Source organism: Pezoporus occidentalis, unplaced genomic scaffold, assembly GCF_034315485.1.
Source record: "Pezoporus occidentalis ecotype Australia unplaced genomic scaffold, CSIRO_AGI_Poc_V1 ctg140, whole genome shotgun sequence".
NCBI lineage: Eukaryota > Metazoa > Chordata > Aves > Psittaciformes > Psittacidae > Pezoporus > Pezoporus occidentalis.
The window spans coordinates 1,084,258-1,106,646 of NW_026913210.1; the positions used below are offsets into that span (position 1 = coordinate 1,084,258).

The 22,389-nt window shown below is 47.8% G+C and overlaps 1 protein-coding gene across 2 annotated transcripts; it reads left to right on the top strand.

The window, feature by feature from the left end:
* The first annotated feature begins 10,832 nt into the window (after positions 1 to 10,832).
* FUT10 (fucosyltransferase 10) lies at positions 10,833 to 20,402 on the top strand. 2 transcript variants are annotated; one of them, XM_062609778.1, is made up of 6 exons: positions 10,833 to 10,957; positions 12,090 to 12,126; positions 13,117 to 13,313; positions 14,010 to 14,295; positions 18,369 to 19,204; positions 20,155 to 20,402. In XM_062609778.1, the coding sequence occupies exons 3-6, from the start codon at positions 13,233 to 13,235 to the stop codon at positions 20,377 to 20,379; spliced, it is 1,428 nt and encodes a 475-aa protein (XP_062465762.1). In that variant the 5' UTR covers positions 10,833 to 10,957; positions 12,090 to 12,126; positions 13,117 to 13,232; the 3' UTR covers positions 20,380 to 20,402. The 2 variants fall into 2 exon arrangements, with proteins under 2 accessions (XP_062465762.1, XP_062465763.1); XM_062609779.1 differs by lacking the exons at positions 10,833 to 10,957; positions 12,090 to 12,126 and having other exon boundaries at positions 12,186 to 13,313.
* Positions 20,403 to 22,389: the final 1,987 nt, after the last annotated feature.

Genomic DNA, 22,389 nt, shown 5'->3' on the forward strand with positions numbered 1-22,389 from the left:
CAGAGCAGTCGCGTGGCTCCACAGCGCCTCCCGGGGTGCGGAGGCCGAGCGGGGCCCATCCGGCGGCCGGGGCCTGGCCGTACCGGCAGCGCCCAAGGCCCGGACTGCACCCTGAGGAGCTTCCACCCACGGGAACGAACCGGGTGAGGCGGCGGGAGACTGGGTCAGGCCGTGCCCCGAGGCAAACCTGCGCCTTTGACCAACCTGGTCTAGTGCAAGGTGTCCCTGTCCATGGTAGGCGCTGGAACTAGATGAGGTTTAAGGTCCCTTCCAACGCAAACCGTTCAGTGATTCTCACACCAATACTGGGGTTTGCAGTTGCGAAATCATGCATCCAACAGCACTGGACTGATGCTACGGGAAGCTGTTGTAGTTTAAGCCCAGCCGGTAATCACTCCCCCTCGATAATGGAAATAAAAAGGGGAGTGAATATGAAACTAAAAGAGGAAAAGAAAACAATGAACCCCAGTGATGCACAATGCCATTGCTCACCACCCACTGACCAATACTCAGCCCGACCTGAGCAGTGATCTGGGCCTTCTGGGTAACTGCCCCCAGTTTATATACTGGGCATGACGTGCTGTGGTATGGAATACCCCTTTGGCTAGTTTGGGTCAGGTGTCCTGTCTCTGCTTTCCCCTGGCTTCCAGTGTCCCTCCTCAATGGCAGAGCATGAGACTGAAAAGTCCTTGATTGGGGTAAGCACTGCTCAGCAACAACTAAAACATCAGTGTGTTACCACCGCTGTTCTCAGACTAAAATCAAAAACACAGCACTGCACCAGCTACTAAGGAGGAAAATGACTGCTACTGCTGAACCCAGGGCAGTGACCACCAGCACTCGACCAGGGTGGCTGTCCCACAACCAGGGGTACGGTTGTTCCACTCGCGCCCCTCCGACTCCACACCCCACAGATGGAAGCAGCCACACAGCCCAGCGGGGACGCTGGGGCTGCTGGAGGCCTCTGTGGTGCACCGGGAACGTACCAAGGGGAACAGGAAGAGGGGAAACAGGGACGATCCGGGGGGAGGCCACATCCTGACCCGCATCCCCTCACCAGCTGTGCTGGTGCTGAGCAAACACCCCGGCCTGCCTGTGCTGGGTGAATTGGGATGGGGGGTACAAGAACTGGGGGGGGAGGGGGTATCGATTTTGGGTGGTCCCAGTGTGTGCTGACCCTCCCCGTCCCAGGGCGCCCCGCGGAGCGGAGCCTGGCCATGCTGCTGCCGGCGCTGCGATGGCGCGTGGGTCTCTGCGCCGAGCTCCACGTGGTGAAGGCTCCTGCCAGGTACGGCTGAGAGAGTGCCGGGGGGCTCAGGGGGTGCTATTCCCCCCTCTATGGGGCTTAGAGCTGTCACATCCCACAGGGAATGCTCCTGCCTCTCCTCCATGTCCGGCTGCCATCGTGTCACCGAGGAGCTCCACCGGTTCTAAACCGGTGCCCGCCCCATCCCACCCTTACCGCTGATGCGGAGAAATCTCCAGGAACAAAGTCACCAACAAAGTTTGACAAGCAGGTATTCTTTACTGGGGCTCCAGGAGACACGGGGGATAGCTCCTCCTAGCGTGTCTCTCCAAATTGCTAAACCAGCCTGTCGTGGTTTAAACCCAGTCAGGTAATTCGTTCGCTCACTTCCCCCCCTTTCTTGCCCTCCCCCTGCTCTCAGAGGGACGGAGAGGAGAATCGAAAAAAGAATGCAACTCCCACGGGTTGAGATAAGAACAGTTTAGTAACTGTTTAGTAACCCCCTTGGTCCCCGGGGCCGCTCTCCCGGGCCGCTTCGGCTGCCGCTGGCTCCCGGGGCCGCTCCCCCTCAGCTCCCCGCAGCCTCACGAAGATGGAGAGTAGTGTGAGGGCCAGGACGGTGAAGAGCAGCCAGACGGCCAGGTACAAGTCCAAGGCCACGTCCGTCCCGCCCTGCTGCTGGAGCCTGCCCGTATTACAAGTCATTGCCATAAAGCAGAGTGAGACAAGAACCTTAGCCCAAGCCCCATACTTGATAAACACTAACACAGCAAATACTGGCTCTAAGTACGTTACAACATTCTGAAGCTGTGAGATCAACAAGAACAACTCTGAGACCCAATAAATCGGCATTGTGACAAATGACTATTAATCCGGTCAGATCTGTCGTTATCTCAACCCTTCGTGCCCCACGTTGGGCGCCAAAAAAGAACTGTCGTGGTTTAAACCCAGTCAGGTAATTCGTTCGCTCACTTCCCCCCCTTTCTTGCCCTCCCCCTGCTCTCGGAGGGACGGAGAGGAGAATCGAAAAAAGAATGCAACTCCCACGGGTTGAGATAAGAACAGTTTAGTAACTAAGGTATAACACAGATCACTACTGCTACCACCAGTGATAATAATGATAAAGGAAATAACAAGGGAAGAGAATACAACACCTCAGCACCAGCCGACCGATAACTTGACCCCCAAGCCCGACCAAGCTCCGACCGATACCTCCTCCAACCCTGCCGTCTCCCAGCCCTTCCGGCTAACTCCCAGTTGCATCCTGGGCATGACGTGCTGTGGTATGGAATACCTCTTTGGTCAGTTTGGGTCAGGTGTCCTGTCTCTGCTTCCTCCTGGCATCCCCTCCTCCCTGGCAGAGCATGAGGCTCACAAAGTCCTTGGCCAAACCAAAACATCCTTGTTACCAGCTCTGTTCCCGAGCTGAAAGTCAAAACACTGCACTACACCAGCTACCAAGGAGGAGAAAAATGACTGCTACTGCTGAACCCAGGACACTTATATAGTCACTAAGCATACATATTCAGTACTTGCATACATATTCATGCGGTTACTTATGTATAACATCATTCTTCTAGACAGTTTCTCCTGCATGTGCACAAAATGTGGTAGTGGTCTTTGGGGGTCGTTTACTTTTTCCAACAATCTTCATCACTTTTGGCTGTTCCTTGAACTTTCGTCTTGGCAGTCTTTGAAGCATGCTCAGTAGGTAAATGCTTACTCCAGCTTAAGTAGTTTAGTAACACCACTGACATAATTGAATGATTTCTCCCCATCCTTCTACTTATCAGTTAACTCAGCTACAACTCATCCTGAACATCTGCTAGTTTGAGATAATCTTTATCTACACATTGTTTTTATTGCCATAAATTTTGGAGAAGGTTACAAGGCCCTAGAACTATGTCAGCTATGATCATTTGTCTTATACAAAGATGATCACTAAGCAGGACTAATTTACTTACTTATAATAGATTATATTTCAGCCTATATTTTTCTATTTCACTGCACAGCCCAGGCTGTGCCCTGTGGTGTTCAGCCCTGTCCCTCTCCACTAACCATCATGTCATGGATGCCATAGGTCTCCTCATCATACCAGTGGGCCTCCTCCTCCTCTTCCTCCTCCTCCTCAGGAGGGCTGAGGCCAGCAGGATGACAACCCTGGCTCTGGATGCAGCTCTGCCTCCCACTGCTCGTCACCACCAACCTCTTCCTCCTCCTCGTCCAGCAGTTTCTGGGTCTCCTGCTGCTGGCCGGAGTGGATGCCCACCCTGACAGTGCTGGAGATCTTCTCTACTCAGCTCCCATGCCTGCAGCAGCTTGTGGGTGATGGGGTAGGGACACTGCACCGAGAAGATCTTCTCCTGGGGAGGGACGCAAGTGCAATAAACACATGTCCATGGCATGTTGGTGTGTGTGTTTGTAATCAGGCTCCCACCTTGACGGCTGTCTCCACGTGCTGCCTGGCCCTCCTCAGCAGCTCCGTGTTGATGGAGCGCTGCTGCTTGGTGCTGGCAGCAGGTGTCAAGGACAAGCCAGGCTGAGTCACTTCCTCATATCCCCAGCCCGTGGCAGGGGGGGACGGCAGGGCAGGGGGTGAAAGCACCCACCTTTGTGCTTCTGGCTGCCCAAGACGAGTCTGCTTAGCACAGCATGCACAAGGTCAGAGAGATTCATGTCCCGGCTGCTGTACACCCGCCAGGGGTGCCACACGGGCCCAAAGGCCCCACTCGGCCCCCCAACAACAGCAGGAGCAGCTTCTACTCTGGCAGTCGCCCCTCTCCCTCAGCTAGGCTGGGATGGTCTGTGTGCCAACGAGAGAGTGACTCAACAGCAATAGCCTGCATGTGACTTTGCATCCCCCGGGCACCAAGTGCGTCCATTCTCCCCCTGGGCACCGAGGTGGGGTCCAGCACATGGACCCCCTCAACCCGTGCACCAGCCCCAGCCACCGTGCTGGCCCCAAGCACCAGTCCCGCAGCGTCATGTGTGTCGCCCCCCAACCTCCCAGCACCCTTTCTTGATCCTTTTCATATCGAGACACCCCCCCGACCCTCAAACGCTTTCGTGCTCCGCATCCAGAGGCTCCTCCCAACTCCTTTGGTGCCCCCCCCCCCCCAGCCCCGTACAAGCCCATTTATCTCCTCTTTTTAGGCCACTCCCTCCACCACAGGTTCTGCCCCCATCGTCGGGTCCTCCCTCTCTGTTTTCTATTGCCATGGCGCTCCCCTAGGACCCCGGGCGATCCACGGCCCCGGGTATTCCATGCGCTCCCCCCCTCCATCCCCCGCCCGACGTTCTATGGGCCCCGGCTTTCCATGCCCATCCCAGGCGTTCCATTGGTCCCGGGGAACTGCAAAGCAAGAGAAGAGAGGCGGCTGTGAGTCCCTGTGTGCCTCATCACCCTAGGGCCGCATCACCACGGCTGCTGCCCCTTTTTGTGTGCTCTGGGGATCCCAAACCCAGCACTTCCCAAGCAAAGGGGGCACAAGCACCCCTGGGCATCCTTCCACCCTGTCCCCGAGAGGGTCTTGGGCACAATGGCACTGCTGTCCCCACAGGTGGGACTGGGGACACTGGGCACAAGGCCCACGCTGGCTTGGAGCCCCACATCCCACTCCAGATATCCCAACATGAGAGATCTGCCTCCTCTTATTTCAGAGCCTCATGTTCTTGAGGAATTTCTCGACCACAACGTGTGCCGTGGTGTTGACAGACAGCTTCATCTCACCGATCTCCTAGTCAATCTCCTCCATGAAGTGGATGAAAAAGTCCACCAGCTTGTGCTTGTTACAGCTGTACCCAGGACAGTATCCACCTGTCATTCCATAACGTTCACGTCATACTCAGGTCCCACATTTCCCAATACATTACAATTTTGTCATATGCATACATATATGCACACACAAAGAGACATCATTCCTTAGTCCACGGACCGTCCCTAGAAAGTTTGCTGAATTAGTTCAGTCCATGATGTCAGACTTCATCTGTCACGACAGCCTTTCAGGGCAGGAAAGACAGTGTGCAGTGCTGGGTTACTGCCTGCTGACAACACTGCTGAACTCATCTGGTCACTGCTGAGCTTGTCTGGTCTCATCAAAGTTCATTCTTTGTTGGGGTGGTCACGGAGGGGAAGTCAGGTCAGTCAATGGTGACCTAAGGACAGTACTGGGAGACTCCTGCTGCTGCTGCCTGCTTTTTCCACAACTTTATTCTCTGGTAGTGATAATGACAGCACACACCTTCTTTTCCAAGCCCAGAGTAGTGGAGATGGGCATTTAGCTGATGGGCTATGAAAGTGTTATATAGCAGGCAGCAGCATATAATTGAGTTCATTGGCTGTTTTTCCCCAGAATCAAATCCCTTGAGGTACACACTGGACTTTCTCATCTTCCCGCATTACCTACCAGGCATATCCGGGTCCCTGAGCAAAAGCAATCCCAGGAGTGGGTTTGCCTTTACCTGAAGCAGGAATAACCCAGACTGCCTTCCCCAGCACATTCTTTATGTGCACCACAGGAACTTTATCCCCTTTTACAGTATGTAAAAGTTCTGAGTGGGCTGGGCCAGCCCTGTTGGCAGATCCTCTGGTGTTGACCAACCAGGTGGCCTTGGTAAGTGTGTATCCCAATGCTTGAAAGTTCCCCCACCCGTTGCTCTCAGTGTAGTTTTTAACAGCCCATTGTACTGCTCGATTTTCCCAGAGGCTGGTGCATGGTAGGGGATGTGATATACCCACTCAGTGCCATGCTCTTTGGCCCAAGTGTCTACAAGGTTGTTCTGGAAATGAGGCCCATTGTCTGACACAATTCCCTCTGGGGCGCAGTGTTGCCACAAGATTTGTTTCTCAAGGCCCAGGATAGTGTTCGAGCAGTGGCATGGGGCACAGCGTATGTTTCCAGCCACCCGGTGGTTGCTTCCTCCATGGTAAGCATATGGCGCTTGCCTTGGCGGGTTGGTGGCAGTGTGATACAGTCAATCTGCCAGGCCTCCCCACATCTGTACTTCAGTTATCATCCTCCATACCAAAGAGGCTTTAACAGCTTGGCTTGCTTAATTGCAGCACGTTTCACATTCGTGAATAACCTGGGCAATAGTGTCCATTGTTAAGTCCACCTCTTGATCATGAGCCCATCTATATGTTGCATCTCTGCCTTGATGGCCTGAGGTGCCATGGGCACACCAGGCTAAAAATAATTCACCCTTATGTTGCCAATCTAAGTCCATGTGAGCCACTTCAATCTTGGCAGCTTTATTGACCTGTTGGTTGTTCTGGTGTTCCCCAGTTCCCTCATGGGTACATGAGCATCTACATGGTGTACCTTCACCACCAGGTCCTGCACCTGGGCAGCGATATCTTGCCACAGTGCTGCAGCCCAGATGGGTTTACCTCTGCGTTGCCAGTTGCTCTGCTTCCACTGCTTCAACCACCCCCACAGGGCATTTGTCACCATCCATGAGTCAGTATAGAGGTAAAGTACTGGCCACTTTTCTTGTTCAGCAGTGTCCAGGGCCAGCTGGATGGCTTTCACCTCGGCAAACTGACTCGATTCACCCTCTCCTTCAGCAGTTTCTGCAACTTGTCGCAGGGGGCTCCATACAGCTGCCTTCTATCTCTGACGCTTTCCCATCAGTAAACAAGGCATACTGCTTCTCACTTTCTGACAGTTTATTGTATGGTGGGCCCTCTTCAGCACGCATCACCTCCTCCTCTGGTGACATTCCAAAATCTTTGCCCTCTGGCCAGTCCATGATGATATCTAGGGCTCCTGAATGACTGGGATTTCCTATTTGAGATCGTTGTGTAATCAGTACAACCCACTTACTCCATGTAGCATTGGTTCCATGATGTGTAGAGGATACCCTGCCTTTGAACATGCAGCCCAGAACGGGCAACTGGGGTGCCAGGAGGAGCTGTGCTTCAGTGCCCATCACTTCCAAAGCAGTTCAAACCCATCATAGGCTGCCAGTTGGGGTTTAGCTGGCCTCAGATCCTCTGTATCCCTGACTCCAAAAGCTGAGGGGTCGACCTCGAGTCTCCCCTGGAGCTTTCTGCCAGAGGCTCCAGGTAGGACCGTTCTCCCCAGCTGCAGTGTAGAGCACATTTGTTACCTCTGGCCTGGTCTGGACTGGTCCAAGGGCTACTACGTGAACTCTCTCCCTTTTAATTTGCTCAGAGGCTTGTTGTTGCTCAGGGCCCCTTTAAAAATCATTCTTCTTCTGGGTCACACGATAGAGAGGGCTACAATCAAACTGTAATTTGGGATGTGCATTCTCCAGAACCCCACAACAGAAGCTCTGGGAAATGCTTCCACAGCAGCAGAGGTGGAAAGTTACAGCACTACAAAGAGCAGGTCACTGGCATTACTGATGCTCTGGTGCTAAGGTGCTGCAGGCACGGTGGGCTGTGCTTCCTCCCCCATGGAAACTCACAAAATGGCACCATACTATAGACAAGCTTTCTGATGGGGCAGTGCTCAGGAATCTGGTCTCTGTGAAAGGTGAAATTAGAGGAGGCTTTGAAACAGTCAGTTGTGACCTGTAGGTGACATTGGAGAAGGCAGATTATCTAAAGTGATGGTTAGCAGGACAAAGCAGCTGAGCTGGAGACAGTCATTAGGGTAAACTTCAGACCCAGCACTACAGGTTGGTAATCCAGGGCATACTGGGGTGCTTAAGAGAGGGGAGGGTTAGAGACAGGCAGAGCACATGTGCAGTAGGGGCCCTGCATACATCTCCATCTGTGCTGTACATCTGTGGAGGCGGGAAATCATTCCATGTATGGTGGAAAGGGTTAAAGTCTTTAATTCTGGGGTGCTCAGGTTGAAAGGGCCGTAAGTATATCCTGTGTTTTACAATGACCTTATGGAAAGAAGAATGGTGCCAGACCAACTATGAGGGAGTATAAGTGCACAGCTGCAAATGCAAACACAGGATCCAGGACAAGGAAGAATTGGGCCACAGGTTCTGTCACTGAGCAGATTTGCCACTATTTGGAAGTCACTTGACATCTGCACTTTCGTTGCCTCTCTTCCTTTTTTCTGCCCTGTTTATTTTAATGGTGAGCTTGGGGACTTCATTTGTTTCTGCTGGGATGTTAGTACAGTGACTGGAGTGCAGTTTGGCTGGTGCCTCTGGGTATTACAGTAATATAGACTATGACAATATAATGGAGGGGAAAAAACAGAGCAATCTACTGAAAGGTTGCTTCGGAATATAGAACTATGTATAGAACAGAAAGAAAGTGGAGAAAGATGTGCCTGGAGACAGAGAGTATAACCAGAAGTACATAAGTAAAAGGAAAAAGTTAAAAGATGCTGAACATTCTGAAAAAAAAAAAAAAGAAAAAAAAAAAAAGAGAGAGAAACAACTAAGGTGGGCCCAAAAAGAAATCAGGTATATTATAAGCAGACCAGAGGAAAGGTGCACATATGAATGAGAGAAACCTCAAAGGCTCATGTTTTGTCAGAGACAGAGCAGAAAATCCATGTTCCTGACCTGCGGAGAGAAAGGCTGCATTGTGAATTTGTTGGATACCAGCAGCCTTCTCTATGGGCAGAGGGCACTTGAGACACAGATCTTTAAGAAATCTGGTTTATTAAGCTCTGCTGCTTGAATGAAAATTTGGAGATTTTTTGGTCATGCTTTATTCTAGAACCAACATATAATCATCTGACATTGGCATTGCTTACGCTGGCATCATCTTTACCAGCCATTTAACATGGATGACGGACAGGTCAGATCCTGCAATAGGAACTTAACTTCCTCAGAGTGGCATAAGAGGACAAGAAACAGAAGTGAGCTTCTCTGATGCCAACCACTGGATGGAGCTGGACGAAGAATACCTTGCTGATGGCATGGCGGGAACAGCAGATAGAATAGCTATCTGCATTTTCAGTCTGAACCTGTGGGTTGTTGCAGTCTATGGACGCCTTGAGGGATAAAAACTGAGAAGAGCAAGCAGTAGCAGGAAGCTGAAGCATGTTACAAGCAAGTTGTATCCTCGTGAGAGGAAACTTAGGAGTCTGCCAACTGAGGAAGCTTGGAAGATGTGAATATAACTGAATTCGTAAATGACAGGCCAGACCAAACCCCAGTGGGATCACAGCAAATACTTCCATCAACTGTATCAGGCTTCTGATCCATCTTCAACCACTCAGTTTAATTCACTGAGCTTACTGTGGCATGTTAGCTTTAGTCCTCTCAGCCTTGGGTCACTATGGAAGCCTCAGCCAGGCCTGCAAAAGCAGGAGTCTGCTTTAGCATGGACCTGCTTTACAAAGTAATACTTGGAGGTTCTTGCTGCATGCCTCCTGGCTCTAGAGAGAATGGATATTGTTCATGTTTCAGGTCTAAGATCTGTAACCACATGTCACAGAGAATATTAAAACGACACCTACAGCTTCTACTTAAAATATGACTCCAGCAGCTTTGGAAGGAAGCAACAAATAGGATGGGAGCTGTGATGAAGTGCTAAACAAAGGAGTGGAGGATAAATATATCTGTCACATCCCAGCACTTCAGTGCTAGTTCTGAGTTGTCATCTTAGGAGGAACCTGGTAGCTCAGAGAGAAACCAGAGCTCCAAGGTGCAGCATGTGCAGCAAGATGTGTGCGCTGCTCCAAATGGGGTGCAGGCAAGCACAGCTATGGAGGAAAGGGAGAGAGCTAGCATGGCAGGGGGCACTTACGCTGCCAGGTTGTCTGCTGGGTACCCCGGTGAGCCCCTTGAGAAGGCTGCAGGCATGACTCACTGCACAGTAAGATGAGCTGTGTGTACATTTGTGCAACTTACGCCACTCATGCGTTTCAATGGAGGCACATCAGGTATTCCTCTGTCCCCCTGAGATTCTTCCGCCCTCTGCTCCCCCAGGTAACCACCCCCTTGCACTTCTGCTGCCTGCCACATCTGGGTTAGAGGCAGCAGATACGGCACTTCCCAGGTGCTTGTAGATACACGTACATATGAAGAAGCATGTAGGTATTGGGTATCTCATGCTGTAAATACAAACATGTATGGCTTGTGTGTCTGTATCGAGTGGATAAACACGGGTTCTACCCCGAGCCAGCAGAACCAGCCTTTCAGAGTAAATACCTTTCACTACAAATAGCAAATGCCAAAGAGGGGCCCAACCCCTGGAAAACCGATCTGTCAGACTGGACTGCGTGCCGATGGCTGCGCAGGACCCTCCGCGGACGCCTCAGGGCTTCCCAGCTTCCGTGACGCGTTGTTGTTCCTGACAGGCTGGATGCAGTCAATCCAAGTCTTCGTCAGGATCGCACCCGCCAAAATAACGGCAGTGTTGCAGAAAGCACCAAACCGAACCAAAACGCAAAGAGCGCAGTTATGCCAACTGCACAGAAATCAGTGACAGCGTCGGACTTATTTTGGGGGGGGGGGGCGGTCTTTCAGTGCGGGACTTACAGTAAGCGCAGTGCGGAGTGGAAGCGATGGCGCTCTTAGGCCGATTCCCCGACCGAGCTGCCCCTTCGGGGCCGTGGGGACTCCTAAGAGAGTCCCCCAGAGCCGCCCCGCAGCGCGGTGGGCGGAGGGAGGCGGGATGCGCGCCGCCCCGCGCAGCGCTGGCCCAGCACCCGCCCCCCTCCGGGCCTGGAGGTGCACAAACTGAAAGTACAATAAGGAACAAAACCACCCCAAACCCGCCGGAGGGGCCCGGCGGCGGCGGAGCGGCAGCGGCTTGTGAGTACCGCGGTGAGTACCGCTGCTGGCACTCCGGCGCAGGATGCACCGCCCGCGGGCGCGGAGCGGGACGGAACGAGCCTCAGGGGGCGATGGGGGGGCAGATCCAGCCCCGCTGATTGCTGGAGAGATGCGGCGGGGCAGGGCTGGAGAGAGAGGCGGCAGGGAGAGCTGCTAGGAAGTTTGGGAGGATTTGCAGGGAGCTGCTGCTTCCGCAGGACAGCCGGAGGGGGCGAGTAATCCTTCACTCAAACCCTCGGGTCCTCCGCTTGGCCTGACCGAGGTGGGGGGGCACTGGAAGGTCATTTGCCAGCAGAGTGGGGAGAGGACAGAGCCTTGTGTGGCCCGCTAGCAACACGGGCAGCGCCGCGGGGTCGAAGTACCGAGTGATGGACGCTGCAAACGCGGGAATGAGGGCGCTGCCCAGCGCAGCAGTACCCTGGGGCAACTGGTACAGCACACCCATGGTGTGGGTAGTTCCCCCTCTAAAAGATTACCTTAAAATGGGATAAATGGGATGATTACGACTTCTTTTTTTTTTTTTTTTTTTTTTTTTTTTTTTTACCGGGCAGTGTGTAGGGGAGCATTCAGTGGTTCATCAAAATTGTACTTTTTGCCATGCACTGGGTGATATGTGGTATTAAAGATACTGTACTGCTCCAAAGTATGCCTTGAGTAGATTTTCACTAAACACAGAATTCCAGCCCCTTCCCCTAGTGGTGCCCCATTTTGGTGATAACGCAGGAGGCACAGAAGACGCAGGGGCTTTACAAAATATCCTTCCTGGCTTGAGAAGCACTGAGCTGTCAGCCATGCACTTTTATGCACACAAAACCTTCAAAAGCAGCTGTCCCTTGCAGAGCAGAACCCTCACAGCAGTTTCCTGTGAGAATGGATGTTCATGATTCCCACAGTTTACTGTGGGAATGGATGAACTCATGTCGCAGTAGAAGCAGAAACAGGATCATTTTGTTGTCCATAGCTGCCAGCTCCACAGAAGTAGTACTAGGGCAGGCAGTACTTTTGGGATCCACCCCTCTTCGTCAGGTTTTTTGAGCTTTAAGAGTTGGGATTGTGGTGGGGGAAAGGTAGCACATATATGTACATGAAGACTGTATGATCACATAACACCTTCTTTCCGTAGAAAACAAGCCTGAACCAGAGGCACATCTCCAAAAGAGGTGGGTTTCAAAATAGCAATACATGAAATATTTGTGTGTGTGTGTCTGAGCTTTCAGAGTACCCACACTTCAAACTTGACTGCTCTGAGTTGAGAGATAAAGCTTTACCTTCTTCCCAGCCTTTTTCTTTCTTTCTTAAAGATGAAGCTGCAATTTGCCCTTACTCCTTTTGCCAGGAATTGGGATTTTCCCACAGTAGCACCCAGCATGCAGCAAAACAGTAGGGCTCTGTGGAAGCTCAAAAAAGTGCTGGGGAGAGGGAAGAGTTATTTGAGGAGAGGTAGACCAGCACAGATGTAGATTACAGGGGGAAGGGGAACTTGTTAAGCTTAAATAGTTCTAGTTATGGAGAGAGTTTGTGTGTGTTCTGTAGAGTTGCTTTCCCTATGCATTGGTCTAGATACATTGGTGAACATGATCATAGGATGGTTTGGGTTGGAAGGGACCTTAAAGATCATCTGGTTCCAACCACCTGCCATGGGCTGGGACACCTCACACTAGACCATGTTTCTCAAAGCCCCATCCAGCCTGGCCTTGAACACTGCCTGGGATGAGTGTCACTGTAGAAGGCTGCAGTGTATTAAGTCCCAAGGCAGGATAGATGTGTGCCTCCTCCAGGGGCATTTTCAGGTCTTGCTCAGCGAAGGAAAGTATTTCATCGCTCACCGTTTTGTGAGCCCGACGAAAACCAGCACAGTTTGCCATATAAAACTCAGGAAAATGGCTGCCTTCCCATCAGCATCTCTTTACACTGACTGCAAGGATGAGAGAATGTGTGGGCCTGCTTAGAGCAGATTCCCAAATCCACAATGACCAGAGGGAGAGTAGATGCCTGAGGCTGTGTATGTGAGAGCTGTTTTGTGTGGGATGTGTTCTGGATATGTGGGTCAAAATGTGACTCTGGCATCTTAAGAAAGCTATGGGTAGACATCAGGCAAAGCACTGAGCTTGAGACGGGGTCCTTGTTAATGCTGTACCCTTTTTCATCAGCAGTCACCATGAAGAAGAGTAAGGATGGAGTGGGAAAGCCCTGCAGAAAAGGCTGAAGATAAGCTGGCCTTCCTGATGCCTGGCTCAAACTGCTTTGGCAGGCCTGGCAGTGCAGCATGATTAGGATGAGGAGGAAGAAACTGTGGGCATCTTGCTTATGCTTTGCAGCAGCCTTCTTCCTTGTGGTGACACTCCAGGTACAGGGGCAAGGGGTGGGGCATGCATGAGATCACTGTCAAAGTATGACGCAGTTCTGTCAGATGAGGGCACTGAAGGTGACAGACATTTTTTGTGCAAGTCTGTGCTTTAAGAAGAGTGTTTGAAGAAGCTCTGTCAGCAGTGTTGGCCTGGTGGTAAAAGCTGACACGGTAATAGCTGGAAGTGACATTGCCCAGAGAACATCTTTCTTGCATAGCAACTTGGGTCCTGGAGGAGTTTCTCAGGAGGGGTGTACCATACCATTGCCTCACTCCTGCACTGCCTCCTCTGTTCATGTGCTTAAACTCATAAGGTAGCTAGGCAAGGCTGGATCCCTAGGGACATGGAAACTTCTGTTTTGTTTTTTTTTTAGAGCTGATTTCTAGAGGAAACTTGGCTAGTCTCTCTTGTGCTTTTTTTCCAAGGAGAAAGCAGAAGCATTGTTAAATCATAGGTCATGTGGCCTTACATCGCCACATGAAATATATGGGAAATACAGAAATGTATTTCCCACCTCCTCCTTACAAATTCACATTAAGGCTTCTGCTGTTCTGACATAAGATCCCCTGGATGGTGGTGGCTGCAGTCACTGAAATGCATGCACTTTGATGGACAGAAACTTCACATGCAGACTTGGTGCTTGATGCTTAGACTCTGGCCAATGACAGTGATGTGCTGTGTTTATTTCCCTGAAGGTTATCACTGAACTGAGCAATTCAGAGAATAAGGTGGCAGTAATCTCCAGTTTACAGAGTAGCCCGCTAAAGCCTGTGGAGAGGTATGCTTTTCAGTTCAAGAAGCAGGAACTTCACAGAAGCTTCAAGGCAGAATCTGATGTAAATCACTATCCTGTCCTGCTCTGGTGGTCTCCCCTGAGTGGGGAGAAAGGGAGATTGGGTCACTGCGGAGAGGACGTTTGCTTCTTTACTATCAACAAGACCTACCAGCACAATGAGATGACGAGAGCATTTCTGTTCTATGGTAAGGATCTGTTTCTTTTTAAAGGAATAACTTCCGTCTTGCCCAGTTTTTCTTTAGAGATTTAATATTGTAGGTGGCAATCAGTGAGAGCAGGAAGCTCACATAGCTCGTTGTGCTAAACTTTGCCTGGTGCTGAATACCATCAGTAGAGACCCAGAGATGCAAGTTCTCTGTAAAAGTACTCTGAAAAGTGACTGCGCATGTCTGTGGTATGACTGTTGCCTTGTCTCATGCTGCTTTTCAATCACATGTTCTCCCTCTTTATGGGAGAAAAGATGATTTCCTTTATTTGCCAAATAATGAAAAGACAGTCTGAGATCAAGCCAGCTTTTTCCAGTCTTCTGGTTTGTCAACCTTAGCAGAGATTCTGCAAGGCCTTTGTTGCCCTTGTGCAAGTCTTTCGTCTTAAAATAATGCTGGTAATTGCTGGTAACTGTGCAACTGCCCTGCATCTTGGGCCAAGAGATTGCTAGCAGACTGTAAATGCAAAGTAGTGAAAGGAACCTATTGATCTGCACAGGGAGCAGCAGCCGGTGTAGCCTTCTGAGCTGCTCTGGCTCTGCTGTTTCAGAAACTTCCACTGCATGTACTGTAAAGTGAGTCTACAAAACAAAAAAGATGTCTCTTTCAAAAGTAGACTGTATTTTGTTAATTTTGATATTTTTCCTCACACTGTTGCTTTTCAGAGAAAAAGTTAATTTTAAGGGGAAAAATAAAACCAAAGCATTTATGTTACTGGTAGATTCAGCTCCTTTGTGTGATAGGTTCAGAGTCTGGAATAGCTCTCACTCCGTCAGGATACAGGTGAACTGGAAACACAGGAAAGAAGGACCTTAAACTTGGTGGTTACCAGTGAACCAAAAACTTCTTGTCACTGATGTTTTCAGAGGTCCAAGTAGGTCAGCATTGTCAGTTGATAGTACAGTGGTCAAAGCACAAAGGAATAACAGCAAAGAGTGAGAAGCTGACCCAGATAAAGACAAGGAGAGCTGGGTTAGCATCACATGAAAGCTATAAAGTCTGGTGGTTTTAGTCTCTGGCAGTAATTCCGTTAATTTCAGCATTAGAAGAACTACTACTGTTCATTTTTAGCAGGCTTGTGGACATGCTTTACTTACTTATTTTTAAAGGACTATTTATACTGTGCAGAAGACTCCCTGTAGTTTTAAACTGTTTTTTTGTAGTGATGCTGGCTATAAACTGTATAAAGACAAGTGTCAAAATATGTAAAAAATTTACTTATTTTTAAGCCATAACAAATGATCTCACAATGCTAAAACCTGCAGAGACAGAGGTCATAGGTGGTATTGAAGTTGATAAAAAATCATTAACACACACTCAGAGGCATACCCTTGATGCGCTGAGCTGTGGGCCTGCAAGAAGGCATATTTTGGTGTTCAGAATTTCCCTCTAAAGAGCCTGCTGAGTGAAAACTTGGAACATCTTCATTTCCATAATGTTGGATCAGGGCATAGTTTCATCTTTCAAAGAAACTGCATTAATTTTCCCCTAATATTTGTTCAGTGAGCTAGTCAGGAGAAGAATGATCCAAAGCTTAGAGAAAACATTATGAAAAAATACGAGGTACAGATGTTTTCCAGCAGCAGAAACTGCTTTTCTAGGACCACCTTCTTTTCAACAGCTTGTCCTGACTTACTGTGCTGGAGTGGGAAGCCCCTAGGTGTAGCTGATGACTTTGTCAAATGCCACCATCTCCTATGTGGAACTGAGATGTGGCATCCACTTTCTGCGTTTTGCCTCTGTGTTTGGGAGGGATTCCCAGCTCCACCTTTTCGGTGCCATCTGTTTTACAGATTTTTGTCTGTAGTGTGAGCTACCAGTGTCAGCATGAGCTGTATCTGGTGCCAAGCTGTCAGAGCCCCAGGGGTGTTGTTCCTAAGGGAGGAGATGTTGAGCTGTTCTGTGCTGGAGCACTGAGTCCTTGCAATATGAATTCTGAATAAAAGGTGTCTTGTAAGATGCAGAACTTCTCCTGACAGCATCTTTCTCGTCTACACTTTGCTACATATCTAGTATTTCCTAACTAATAATTAGGAAGTTGAAATTGCTCATAATTGTAGTCTTCTTGTACTTTCGTTATCCCCTCATAAGCTCCTTCTTTTCCTTTATCTCACGGGGTAGGGAACATGCTGATGTTATTTTCCCTTTAATCCTTAAAAGCTTTTTGTCTTCTTGCTGGATTAAGATTGATTATGTGTTATATTAGAATCTTTCATTGTGATGTGCTCTGATCTATAATGCATTTTTCTTTTAAGTTTCTCTTTGCTTAATTCCTCATTTAGTAAGTTTCATGTTTTGCATTTCTCTCTCTCTCTCTCATTCTTTCCTGCATTTTCCTTCCCTCTTCCCTGCAATACTACCTTAAAGAAGGAGCACTCTAGTGAGAGTCAGAGCTGAACCGCTATGGTTTCATTCCACAGTATTTCATTATTGTCTGTATGCACTTCTCTTCTGGGCATCACTTAGAACAAAGTGTTTTCAAAAACAGATTTGCCTTATAAGCTTCTGACATTCCTGTATCACTATAACACATCAAAACCAGAGGCAGTAAATAGCTTTTTTCAGTTAGTGTGACCATTTATTGTTGAGGGCTTTAGATGACCCTTCAGTGGAAAATGGAAGGTCACATATTTAGTGTCCTTAAAAAACCCCACCTGATGCTCTTGAAGAATCTTGCACTATAGGAGGTTTTTATGCTACTGGCAGCTAACATCGATCTTTACTGCAGTAGTGAAGTCTTAACATTTACTTTACAAAAGGTCGTCCTTGGAGTCATCTTGGCAGGCTTATACAGCTGCAGAGACCACTGGGCAGTTTTCCTTCTTTATGTATTAGGTTTTAGACCAAAATTCTGTGTTAGACTTTTGCTAGCTCCCTCTCTTTTCCTCATCAGTGGCCTGATGTCAAGGGTAGAACAGAGAGTGAGAAGTTGCGAGTGTGACTGGGATGGTAGAATAGCTTGTCCAAAGAGAAAGGATTCTTGGTGTTTTTGAAGTCAGCTGTTTGCTGTTTGTTTCTGTTTGTGTATTTCCCTTCTTGACAATACCAGTTAAAAGTTTTGTACGTTCAGTGCTTGTACTTAAGTAAAAAAACAAATGCCAAAGTAAAAAACAGATACAGTTACAAGACAATGAGGAACTATCTTGACAGAGACTCATCAGCTTTGCATTTAATCTGCAGTAAGACCAGTCTTATGAGTGTAGTACAGCAGTACTGAAGGGAGAACAAGGGTCAGATTCACAATCTGGTTACTTGAATTCAGTTTTTCACAGACTAGCCTTTGAGAAAAAGTTTCTAGGTTTGTCCTAAAGCTTTCAAAACAGCTTTCCTAAGTTGTTCTGGAGGGTTCCTCACAGGGAGGCACAAGGAGCTGCAGTTGTCTGTTTTCAGAGTTTAGATATGGTTCTTCTTCTACTATTGGCATTAGTTTAAGGAGCCATCTTCTGCCAGGAGCTGCTTCTTTTATGTATCTGGTAGGCAGCCGTGATACATCACCTCTTAATTCTCATTTTGATGAAATAAATAGATTGGCTTCAGAAGTCTCTATAATACAATACTTTTCCAATACTTGAAGTAATTGCTGTAATTTTTCTCCTTAACTCTGTCCAATATTTTAGCAACCTTTTCATTGTTTTGCTACTAGAACCAAATTAAGCCCTGCAGTAACCAATAGGCAATACCATCTGACTCCTATTTACAGAACCGGGGGATTATTAAGCGTCTTGATTAGTCTCATTTCAGTGCATTAAAATGTGAAACTCCTAGTGAGCCTTTGAAATGAGAGGCCTTTAAACTCGTATGACCTGAAAGGAAACCATTTCTAATATTGACTACTGATCCCCATTCTCTAGGTTCTTGTGTTGCCAAATTATCTGTCATAATACTCTTCTGTCTTTGCCTGAATTGCTCTCTTTGCGATACCCTCCTTATAATGCAATAAATGTGATTGTTGTAGAGCGCTGATATTAAATTAAAACTATACTTCTGTGTCACTGTAGTTCGCATTGCATGATAGATACGGGCAGACTGTAACACCGTTTGCTTTTGTCTAGGTACTGACTTCAGTATAGACAGCCTACCTCTCCCTCGGAAAGACTATCATGATTGGGCTCTTTTCCATGAAGAGTCACCAAAAAACAACTACAAACTCTTCCACGAACTGACCATCACCTTATTCAACCACACTGCAACCTTTAGCCGCCACTCTCACCTACCGCTGACCACTCAGTACCTTGAGGGCATAGAGGTCCTGAAGTCGTTGAGGTACATGATCCCACTGCAGGTGAAGAACAGCCTGAGGAAGAGGCTTGCACCGCTTGTATATGTGCAGTCGGATTGCAACCCTCCTTCTGATCGGGACAGTTATGTGCGCGAGCTCATGTGTCACATTGAAGTAGACTCTTATGGGGAATGTCTACATAACAAAGACCTTCCTCAGCATCTTAGAGGTCCAGCTGCCATGGATGATGGGAACTTCTATAAAATACTGGCACAGTACAAGTTCATTCTTGCTTTTGAAAATGCTGTCTGTGAAGACTACATCACTGAAAAACTGTGGCGGCCACTGAAGTTGGGAGTGGTACCAGTGTACTTTGGGTCTCCTAGCATTGTAGACTGGCTTCCTAGTAACAAGAGTGCAATCCTGGTATCCAGTTTTTCACACCCTCGGGAGCTGGCCCATTATATCAAAACACTCGATACAAATGATCAAGAATATGAGTCCTACTTGCAGTGGAAACTGAAAGGGGACATTTCCAACCCAAGGCTGCTTACAGCGATGAAGGAACGCAAGTGGGGAGTGCAGGATATCACCCAGGACAATTACATTGACACCTTTGAGTGCATGGTGTGTAACAGAGTGTGGGAAAACATCAGAAGGGAAGAAAAGGTATGAGCGACTTTGTTGTTGTGTCTCAGACAGGCTTTAAAATGGCACTTTGCTCAGATCTGTCCCAAGAAGTTTGGTTATCAGATTTCTGGCCAACCTGCAATGACTGGTAATGCAATGCCATTGGGTTGTACATCCTTATGTTAGTAGGTGTTGGCAGAAGGTGTGGGTGCACAGCATGTGTTCCTCATACTGTTGCAGTGCTTGGGTTCATACACATTGACCACTGAGCTGCTGGTCATTACAGCAGAAGGCATGAATTGTTCAGGGAGGAGGTTTTTATGAGACTCCAGAAGGTAGTCTGACTTTCTGACTCACTTTATGTGACTTGAAACATTTAGAAACAGGTAGCCCAGAGAGGTTGTGGGATCTCTGTCCTTGGAGAAGACTCTACTCAGTACTGCCCTAAGCAATTAGATGTGGTTTAACCTGTTTCAAAGATGGAATTGAACTAGATGATCACTGGCAGAAGTCCCTCCTGACTTAAATACTCTATGAGTGTTTGGGTCTGCATATGCATGGATGCATTCAAACCTGTAGTGACAACATGCCATTGTTTGTGGCCACATTTGGTGGCTAAACATTGAAACATGAATGCTTAAGCCAGATTGTGTGTTTGTGAGAGGGATTGTGTGTGTATTTTAAGATGGAAGCAGAATAAAATGATGAAAATAGAGCTTCTTGCCTTAGAATTTCAGTTTGGGTGGGCTGGTGCTGCTCGTTTGCAGCCAGACCTGATCTGATTCTCAGGCTGTTGTCAGCATGACTGGCCTTGCCCTGGACACTTTGGGAAGAGCTTCCCCTCTGACATCCACATGAATGTGGCTAGAGCCTGTGGTGGGAAGGAAAATGTCACTGGCATGCTTTAATAGTTTACTAATGGCATAGTGCCTTCCTTCTCTGTCTGCCAGGGTCCCTGAATAACCCTTTTTATTTCTCCCCATTGCCAGGGATGGCTGCCCCAGAGGTGGAAAGCTCAGGTCAACCATCTGAGCTGCCCCAAACCAGCAGCATTCTCGTTCTCGACCTCAAACCCTGGCTGGACTTCTCTCCATGAGATGTGGATACCAAGCTTTGAGCAATCCAAGAAAGAAGCCTGGGCACTGAGGCACCTGGTGGAAAGGAACAGGAATTTTACAGCTCAAGAATTTTGGATGCTTGTATTCAAAGAATAAACACAACAACCTGTAAAATGGAATGAGCTTCTCAGAGGAGTTTGTGGAATTTTCTTTTGAGTGTCACCTTATCATCAGCAGCCATAGGAAGTAGATGTGTAAGACTGAGTTTAGTATATTCAGAGCTCAAGGAGTACTAAGGAGTGTTAAATACTAGAATCACCCTGCCAGTGATATATGTATACATACATATACATATATACATTTATATTTATGTTAATTGTCATTAGTTCAGATGTTTCAACATTAAGGCACAAGTTGTCGAGGTTGTCAAAGCTCAGTTTTGAGCGCTCAGCTAATTCCCATGAGGCAGATGGATCTCCCTTAATCTTTAGATACATACCTGTGTTCATGGCCTCAGGAACCCTTTTTTCCAGTCCAGGACTTTCCTTGCTGCTCTGATAGCAACAAGCTGGAGAGCAACTGACACCATTGCACTGGTGCAGCTTCGTTGCTGCTTTGGAGGTAGAGGAAAAAGTTGGGACTCTGTCCCTGGCTAGATGTTTATTATCAATTTTCCTGGCATCAGCAGATTTAGCAGGAACTTGGCGGGCTTTGTGTCCTGACACTGAGTGCCAATTGAAAGTGCATTAGTGTTTGGCACAAGGAAGCACCATCTGTTAGTGTCCAGAGACAGACTGAATGAAAAACGTGCTGGCTCAGATTTACCCATCATCTGCTAAAAATAAGCAAGGCACATGAATATCTCCACTCCTCACAAACAGGACTGTCTCAGTATGACTTACCTTATTGCCTTTCTGATGATGGACTAGTATTTGTATCACATATTAACATGGAATTATGTGCTTGAAGGGGCAGGAATAAAACACTGAATCTGGAAAGTCTTTAATATGAACGAGGAGAGGTAGGCAAACAACCTCCCTGTTTTAACACAGAAAACCTCAAATTTGTCTGACAAAGAAAAAACCTTGGTAATTGTGGTCATCACTTGCCAAATGATACACCTTTGCCTGGGATGCAGACTACTGCAGTTTTCATCCCAAGTTCTTCCAACCTCAGTCTATGGAGGAGTCAACTTCTAAAGGATCTGCAAAATGGCATTATCTGCGTGGAGCTTGTCGGATGAGGGATGTCATTCATACGCATGCCCATATATGATGACACAGGCAAATGTAACTACTAATATGGAGTTCTTCACATTGCTGGAAAGAAAGATTTTCACCTGTCTGATAATTTCCATGCAGTTGTTCCTTGTAGCAGGCTATTTTAAGATTGCTGGCAAGCATCTTATTTTGTGAATGGGTAGCCATGGGGAAGGATGTGAATAGTATTTACACCAAGAAATTCAGCTGCAAAATTTGCTCACCTTAGAAAAGTTTCCTCACCAGACATTTCCTTAACAAATAGCTAGTGAATTTTGTATTACTTTTAAATCTAGCAAGAAAAAGAGCAGTTTTGTGTCCACAGCCCATGGAGTATTGGTCATTGTTTCTATAAGTGTAAACTTGGCTTTGATTAGCAAAGCAGACCCACTGGAATTTCTTGCCATTAATGTTTTGCCAGTGTGGCACACAGCATCTGTTGAGCATGTCTTAAACTCTTCCCAGTGGTCTACAGCACACATGATAACTAAGCTCCTGAAATGAAGTCCTTCAGGAAAGTGGCACTATCATTGCAAAGGGAGCTGCAGAATCCCTACCCGTTGCCATGAACCTTTGTTTCTTTTCCCAGGATGGCACGAAATATTGGCAGCAGAAAGGGATAACTTTTTTGGGGGTAATGTTCTGCTATCTCCTTTGCCAAAAATCTCAAGCCATGTTGTTTAAAGACCTCAGGAACTGCACAACTTCAGATCTTTCATTCGTTTCCGTGATGGAATCTGTCAGATCCTGAGCTTCCTGAGCAATCTGGTAGATAGGTAGATATTACCCAAACGTATGAGGCATATTTATCTCAGTTTATGGTGCATTATTATCCCTTATTTTACTTTGATAGAGTGAGAGGGAAAGAAAGGCTGAAGTAACTGGTTTACAATCTTCATTTTGGAAT

What these genes read in the sequence shown, in the direction of transcription:
- FUT10 (XM_062609778.1), top strand. Translation starts at nt 13,233, where the DNA reads ATGATTAGGATGAGGAGGAAGAAACTGTGGGCATCTTGCTTATGCTTT. An exon ending in TCCTTGTGGTGACACTCCAG is followed by an intron (nt 13,314 to 14,009) that starts GTACAGGGGCAA and finishes ATTTCCCTGAAG; the next exon opens with GTTATCACTGAACTGAGCAA. An exon ending in GAGAGCATTTCTGTTCTATG is followed by an intron (nt 14,296 to 18,368) that starts GTAAGGATCTGT and finishes GCTTTTGTCTAG; the next exon opens with GTACTGACTTCAGTATAGAC.